Here is an 8,503-nt window from a genome sequence, read left to right on the forward strand (position 1 = left end):
TTTAATGGCTTCAATTTTTAAACAACCTAAATTCAATGGCTTGTACACTTGTTTCTTCTAATGAAAATATAACATGATTATAATACTTTAAAATTGGCCTTTTTATAATTTTAATTAGACACACTTGTGTACTTTATTTCTATTTTTTTGTCAAAGAACTCACAAATTGTCTAAAGCGGATGAGGTGCTCTAGGATCATTACTATTCCACTCTTAGTGAACTATGAGCTTTTATTAAATTAAATTTTGTATTACACGAATTTGTTTTTAAAATTATTTAGAAAAAACATTATAAGCCTATATATTTCCACAAGTATTTGTTTACCCTTGTATACATACATTTGGTGGATAAAAATAATTTTATATGTATTTCCTTATGTCTGATATCCAATTATGTACACTGCTAAGCACATATCTCGCCCTTGATTGTGTATACAGGTGAGTTTAAATTTTACATATAAAATGTTGATATGAAAATCATATAAGTAATAGTTTGGAAAATAATAACTAAGGTAAATTAACATTCATATATATTTATAAGTTGTATTTTATTAAAGAAACAAATTCATTTATTTATATCAAATAAAGAATATAGCCAAGAAAATAGACACATGAGAGCGCGTGGGTAAAAGGATGAAACCCCACAGAAAGACACACAGACATGTATAGAGGGAAAGACAATGAAATGAGAAAGAAGAGAAGGAGACCACGTTGAAGCTCACACCCTATATAATATACACACTCTCCAATCTGTCTACCTGTCTCCCTCAATCTCTATATACATAGTAGTATATTGAACTATACAAGTATACCCCATAAACCAACTCACTTCCAGCTATCATCTCTCATTCTTTCCTCCTGTTATATACTCATTTCCTCAATTCTTTAGACTCCCTTTTGCATGGTGTTATATTTCTTCGATTAGAACTATATATCAATCAAAATTGTATTGAGAAATGACAATGAGCAATGGCATGGTGATGAATCAATTTGGTGATACAACGTTGACCAAAGTGTTTGTCGGAGGTTTAGCTTGGGAAACTCCAAAAGAAACAATGAAAGAACATTTTGATAAGTATGGTGAGATCTTGGAAGCTGTTATTATCTCTGACAAACTTTCCGGCCGATCCAAGGGCTACGGATTTGTGAGTAACTCTCTCTAGTTGTGAAACATAGTTTTGTATTAGTACATTGTTCATATGGTGCTAGCATCGATCATAACAACTCTTAAAATGTTTTACCAAAAATGAATTCAACTGTCAACACTAGACATTGGATAAATTTGGATTTGTTGTCTTCCATTTTTTATACTTTCAATGTTAGAAGAAAATGAGAAACATGAGTATGAATGAAAAGTGAAAAACACCAAGCTTATATGAATGTTTGATTTTGTTTAGCAGGCATAATTATCAAATTTTCAGATCGAAAATGTATAATGTTTTAGTAGTGTTAATTGGTTTACTGTTGTAATAATTTAATAGGTAACATTTAGGGAGCCTGAGGCGGCTAAGAAGGCTTGTGAAGATGCTACACCGGTGATCAATGGACGCAGAGCCAACTGCAATCTGGCTTCACTTGGTGCGCGCCGCCCAAGATCAACTTCCACTCCTCCTCCTCCTCAACATGGTAAATCAATAACAATACTAGTATTTTACGGATTTAATCATATCAAATCGGATAACAAATTAATATATAAACAAATCGGATAACAAATTAATATACAATGCTGTGTTTAGCCTATAATGCTATGTATGTAGAAAGTAAACGCACGTATACATTTCTTTTTAGGCATTAGCAATGCAATTACGTAATTTACTGATTAGAAATATTCCGGTCATTTAAAATGATGAAGGACCAGTACACAATATTGCGCCAAGATCTGTTGCACCAGCACCGGCTAGCAATCATGTGCAGTGGTACTATTCACCGGCAGCCGCTGCAGCTACACCAGCATTGCCATATCATCATCCCCATCAACAGCAGCACCACCAGCTTCAGGCAGCGGCACTACCTTATTATGGGTATTCTCCATCGTACATTGCCGCCGATCATGTCAATTACAACCATGTAAGAAATTCTACTAAAAACATAAATTATTAAATTCACATTTGTCCTAATCTCTGCATTGTAACATTAACATAATGGATTGTTGTTCTTTTTTATCCAAACAAGGCTGAGTAGTACTATAATGTAAATATTTAAAGTTATTTAATTTATCGGTACCAAATAAATAAATGTCTTTATGCTGTTGCTGGACAGTCGAGTTCTAGTTTTCATGCACTTATATTGAAAATTGAAGGTGTACATAAAACACACAGATCTTACTGAAAGTGTGCGCAAAAGTAGGTGGCCATGAATTTATACACATCCATCAAATTTTGAATTTTACTTCAATCTGTAAATGAGTAAACAAAGAATAGTCTATTGCATGAATTCAGATTCATTGTGCATGCTAATATTCTCATATTGATCTCTTAGAATTTGAGATTTTCAAGATTTCACTTTTTGACTGTTTTTGTTAACATTGTGTTTTTACTGTTGATATGCAGAAACTAGGTTACACAAGTGGATCCTACATGAATGGGCACTATCCTCAAGTGTACTTGGGGCAACCCATGATGGGGACAGCAAATACACTGATGCCAATGTACCCATTCTACCACTTCCAACAGACACAAGCTATGGGCCTTCCGGCCCACTATTATTCTCCAACTGCTACTGCAACCATTACAACTGGCCCAGCTCTCATGTCAAAGCCCACCTCCATTCCTCCTAATCCAGGTAATTTAATATAATATTTTCATTTAACAAAGATTGGAAAAGAAAGTAGTTAACTTACATTTTAACAAAAATATTATTCCTTTTAAGCTATTGTTATATTGTATTTTATAAAGTTTACAATTTGAACTTTAGCATTACATATGAGTACATGATTAAGATTCTTTTTAATCAAATTGCCAGAATAAAAGTTGGAAAACATTGTGGCATCAAACAGAGTTTCACGTGAGCATGTATATTTCTGGGCCATTGACAGCTGGGCTTCTGCAGACCCACATGATGTTAAAGGCATATTAACATTATTCTATACAACCCATCAGACAGTTGAGACAGTTGTATTGCATGATTATATTATTGTGCATGTCGTCAAACTAATTAAACTTACAACTTGTATATTATATCAATGTTTATTTATTAGTAAAAAAATTTATGTTTATGTGGTGACAACTGAAAGCATAGATTTTCAATCTGATCATATGAATGACACTGAAATTATAATGCATTTTTGTAATGCAGTTCTATTCTAATTCCGTTAATCGGGTTGAAATCTGATGATCGTAACAGGAATGACGTGTATACTCCTGTTTATGAATGTATTGTTTAAAAGGATTAACACTTGATTCTGTTTTCTGACCATGATTATGATTGCAGTGTACTGTAGTAGTATTATATTGCATGATGTGTAGTAGTGTACTGAAATTGTAGAATCAGTTTGTTTGACTGCAGAATAGGGGTGCAGTTGGGAGCAGTTGAAAGCATTCAAGAAAGAGGACTGAAAGCACTTGAAATAAGTAGCTGGAAATAACAAATGCAAGGGACTGCTCAGAATAATCATATTATACATCATCTGTAGTGGCTCTACTTTTCCTTTTCTTTTTCTATTTTTCATTTTTTTTTCCTTCTAATTCTCATTTTTATCTTGAGCATCTAATTATTCATTCATTCCCTGTCTAACATGTTTCTCAACTTGAGATGCAATCTATTGTAACTTTGAATTATGGCTCCATTAAAGTTAAATCCAACATTTCATAATTTTATATCTGATGATCCTAGAATTATTGATTTTATCGAATATAATATAATCCGTAGTATTTAATTTCCTAGAATCATAATGAAAAAACAACTCGTTGTATTGATATCAAATTATACATCCTTCTACAAGTAAAGACCTGATCTTCTACTTGGGGGATCCTTAATGGGCTCACAAGATACAAAGTGGGCCTTTTAGGCCTCCTCCTAAATACATTCTAACAGGCATAACATTTATCTTTAACTATTTACATTTTTGTGGGCCTAACATACAATCTAATTCTTTTCTCCTGGGCCTTTGGCTCAAGAATATCTCTATAATATGATTGTGAATTGACTTTAAGCTTGTCAAAAAAAATTACTGGATAGACTTTTTATTCTTGTAATATTGTAACCATGTAACCCATACCTATAGCAGCATTTGTATAATCAATTTTGACCGGGCTATTCATGAATCGAGCTAAGCCGAATTTTGATCAAACAGAGCCGGACTTTATTTTTTTTTGACGAATCGAGCCGAGCCGAGCCGAGCCGAGATTTCTTATCGAACAAAAAATATGTTCGAGCTCGAGCTCGTTAACTAACGAGCCGAACACGAGTTTGTTCGCGAACATAAACGAGCCGAGCCAGAAAATATCAGGTCAAGCGTTATTTGACTGTGAAAATAACTTATCAAATAAAATTATTATTTTTTGAAACTTTGGTTATATCACTAAAATATATATATCTTGATATCCATATGGTTGGATCGATGAAAAAAAAATTAAAAAAATTCGAAACACCAATTCATGACTAAAAATATTCATGATATATTATAATTTTTTCGAGTTTTAACGAGTAAGCTCAAGCCGAGCTTGAGCCGAACAACCCAAAACTCGGCTCGAGCTTGTTTTGCTTAACAAACACATTTGTCTGCTTGAGCTCGAGCTCGAGTTCATTAACGCGCCGAGCTCGAGCTTGTTCTCGATTAGCTCGGTTCGTGAACAGCCCCAATTTTGACACGTGAGTGCATGTAACATCTTGATATTTCACTTACCAAAAGAAAAAACATCTTGATAATTTTATGTAGTTTAGGAGGCTTTGTTGGACAGCGGACAACGGTTTCGAGAACAAAATATACCAGTTTATCATATTAATCTTTTGAAATCAACTTATTATTATAATATTATTCTAAAATTTCTTCTTTCTCTTTAAATCATTTTATCATCTTGATATTCTTCAAAAAAAAAATTAATACAATTTCTCCTCTTTCTCCTAAAATAACTCAGTATATCATATTTTCTTAAAATTTTTATTTTAATTTTTAGCCAATAAAATATTACAAAGACAATTATTTATAAATATGTGTTCTCAATATTTTTTAAAATCATTATATCATTATATTATAATTAAGTAAAAGAGAATATGAGTGTGATGAGGAGGCGCCTCTCATAACGTTTCTGTTTTTTTAATTTTCAATTTTCTCAAATTTTTATTTTATTAAATTGAAAAAATATTACATTCATTTTTTACTAATGAATATTATAATTTTATGATATCAAATTTCAGAATGATGAGAGAGCCACTCATTTGAGTAAACATGTTTAACGAGAGAACGACTTTCTAAAATTCTTGATTTATTATATGTTTTTGTTATGGTATATTTAAAAATTTAACTAATTATATTCAATTTTAATTTAATTTGTTTTAGGTGGGATATATGATATAATTTTATTATCATTATTTTATTTTTATCCGGAATTATATTGTTTATTCTGATACTATTAAATAAAGTTACGAATTATCTCTAGTTTATTTTAATGAAATAGTATGTATTTTATAGACATTGAACAAATACCGTAATTTTATAAGCCTGTTTTTTTTATATAAATGTGGCGTATAGCCTAACAAATGAAAATTTGTTCTTTAGAAATTTTTATGGTAAGCGAGGGTCGAACCCAAGACCTGAGACGACAGAGGATAAACTCTTAAATACTTGAGCTATCCAGCCGTGCTCGTAAACCTGTTATATCAATAAATCCCACTAAAATATTTACTGTAAGGAATATGTTGTAGGCTTAATGATAACTTACCAAAAGACTCTAAGTAGATAAAATAAATGATCTTGTAGCTTTCAGGGGATGACCACACTATTTATCCGTTGAAAGAGTAGCTTATATGAATAAGTATGTAGCACATTCTGTAAATTAGAATAGCTGGGGGATTTGGGAGTTTTAGTTGTTTCTAAGTCATATTGACTACTAGTAAGATATACAAAATAGTAGGGTTAATTATAAATATAAAATGCCTTATAATTTTGTATAAGTGAAAGAATATCAACTGATATGGAAATAACTTCAACTACTAATCTACAAAACTTCAGCGGATGAGTTAGTCAAGTTTCAACGGATAAGATAGTCAAGTTTCAACAGATGAGCTAGTCAAGTTTCAACGGATAAAAGATGAAGCTTCAACAAATAATTTCTATGAAGCCTCAACGGATGATCAACCAAAATAGTAGTTTAAATGGACTTGACAGTCACATGGGTTGATTATATACAAAATAAATGTGGCAGCCTGGAGTTAGGATTTAGAAAAAAATGAAGCATTTCCATTTTCATGCAAAACAAGGACGTTCAAAGATGCAGTATCTAACTGGATTACATTGGATAGAGAAATGAAGAAACATGTGATTGGACCTAGTTGATAGATTTCTATGTTTTATCTTATTTCACATGTATCTTGGTGATATATAAACCAAGAGTAGCATGTGTTTAAAAGTTAAGAATCATAGATGAGTTTTAGAACAAAAAGAGCAAGCAAACTGTATATTTAGTCTCTCAAGTTCTAAGTTTGTAAACACCTGTAAGCATCTGTGTGCTATTAGCATCACAGAGTAATCTTATCAATATATATATATGGTGGAAATATCAATCCACCAGAAAGTTTTTAAACACCTGTTTATTTACTTTGTGTTCTTGAATACTATTATTATTTATCTGCACTTAAGCATATTCAAACACAGTTATATATTTTTGTAAGAAGTTTTCAAAGTTTTCAAAAAGGAACCAGAATTCCATTCAACCCCCTTTCTGTAATTATGTTGTTATATTTTTAGGGAATAACAATTGGTATCAGAGCAAGCTCTTAACATACAAAGAGTTTAAAGATCAAAGCAATTAAACAACATAAGCAGGAAGGACGTTGGTGTGAAGATTCCAATTCTGGACAAAGACAACAATCATCACTTTAAAGTGAAGATGCACCTTCATTTACTCTCTCAAGATGAAAGATATGCTGACTGCATAGAGAAAGGACCTCATATTCCTCGCAGGGCTGCAACAGATATTGAAGGAGCTGTTGGAAATGAGCAAACAGTCCCAAAGCCAAGGTCCAAATGGACAGATGAAGACATTGAGCAAGTTCATAAAGACAAAAAGGTCATGAATATTATGTTCAATGATCTTGGTGGAGATATATTTGACAATGTCATTAACTGCAAACTACTAAGGAAATTTGGGATCAAATTCAAGTGCTATGTGAGAGAACTGAGCAAGTTAGAGAAAACAAAATGCAGCTTCTTATACAGCAATATGAATACTTCCACTTTAAGGAAGGTGAATCCTTGAATGACACTTTTAGTAGATTTCAAAAATTGTTTAATAATTTAAAGTTGTATGGAAGGATCTACCAAACTAAAGATTCAAATCTGAAATTTCTGAGGTCTCTACCAAAAGAATGGAATCCAATGACAATCTCTCTCAGAAATTTTCAAGAGTATAAAAACTTTACTCTAGAGAGACTGTATGGTATCTTAAAAATCTATGAGCTCGAAATAGAGCAGGATGAACAGTTAGAGAAAGGAAAAAAGAAGGGTGGATATATTGTATTGGTAGCTGAACAAGAGAGAGGAAAAGAGATGAAAGTTGAAATTGTTGAATCTGCACTAAACACAAGTGTTTGTGAAGGCAAGGGGAAAGGGTTGATAGATGAAGATGAGTACTGCACAAGCCAGGATGAAATGGATGATATTGATGTGCATCTGGCCTTTCTGTCAAAAAGGTTTGAAAAACTCAAATCCAAGAGAAACTTTGGAGCTGTAAAATCCAACAAAAACATGGTTAATAAAGCTAAATTCAAATGTTTCAAATGTAGGATGAATGGTCACTTTGCTAATGAGTGTAGAAAGCCAAGCTCAGAAAAAGAGGAAGTTTGAGCCTATAGATTATAAGAAGAAATATTTTGAGTTGCTCAAATAAAAGGGAAAGGCTTTTATTACTCAACAAAATAAATGGGCAGCTGATGGTGAGGATGCAGATGAAGACATGAAATATGTCAACCTAGCTTTAATGACCAAGTCAGATGAAACAAAAGTCAGTTCATCAAGCAATCAGGTAATCACTACAAATCTAGCACACCTTTCTAAAGATGAATGCAATGATGTTATAAATGACATGTCTACTGAATTGTATCACTTACGTTTCACACTTAAATCACTCACCAAAGAAAATAATAGAATTAAAGAGAATAATTTATTTTTGAGTGATAGAAATGCTGTGTTAAAAACTCAATTTATTACGTTTGAGAAATTGAAAATAGAGTGTAAGATTTCCAAGGATGAATTAACTGAATCTTTGAAGAAAGAAGAGATTTTGAGAAAGCAGCTTGAACGTGAGTAAGAGGTGATCAAGGTCTGGAAATTATCAAGGGATGTAAGT

The 8,503-nt window shown here is 32.1% G+C and overlaps 1 protein-coding gene across 2 annotated transcripts; it reads left to right on the plus strand.

Moving 5' to 3' along the window:
• The first annotated feature begins 775 nt into the window (after window positions 1–775).
• LOC141697740 (putative RNA-binding protein ARP1) lies at window positions 776–3,643 on the plus strand. 2 transcript variants are annotated; one of them, XM_074502261.1, is made up of 5 exons: window positions 776–1,144; window positions 1,481–1,625; window positions 1,852–2,066; window positions 2,549–2,780; window positions 2,961–3,476. In XM_074502261.1, the coding sequence occupies exons 1-5, from the start codon at window positions 956–958 to the stop codon at window positions 2,963–2,965; spliced, it is 786 nt and encodes a 261-aa protein (XP_074358362.1). In that variant the 5' UTR covers window positions 776–955; the 3' UTR covers window positions 2,966–3,476. The 2 variants fall into 2 exon arrangements, with proteins under 2 accessions (XP_074358362.1, XP_074358361.1); XM_074502260.1 differs by lacking the exon at window positions 2,961–3,476 and adding an exon at window positions 3,489–3,643 and having other exon boundaries at window positions 779–1,144.
• The last annotated feature ends 4,860 nt before the right edge of the window (window positions 3,644–8,503 follow it).

This window comes from Apium graveolens, chromosome 11, assembly GCF_009905375.1.
Source record: "Apium graveolens cultivar Ventura chromosome 11, ASM990537v1, whole genome shotgun sequence".
NCBI lineage: Eukaryota > Viridiplantae > Streptophyta > Magnoliopsida > Apiales > Apiaceae > Apium > Apium graveolens.

Coding starts and splice junctions, on each gene's coding strand:
- LOC141697740 (XM_074502260.1), top strand. CDS start 956: ATGACAATGAGCAATGGCATGGTGATGAATCAATTTGGTGATACAACG. Junction 2,067..2,548: donor ATCATGTCAATTACAACCAT/GTAAGAAATTCT, acceptor GTTGATATGCAG/AAACTAGGTTACACAAGTGG. Junction 2,781..3,488: donor CTCCATTCCTCCTAATCCAG/GTAATTTAATAT, acceptor TTGTAGAATCAG/TTTGTTTGACTGCAGAATAG.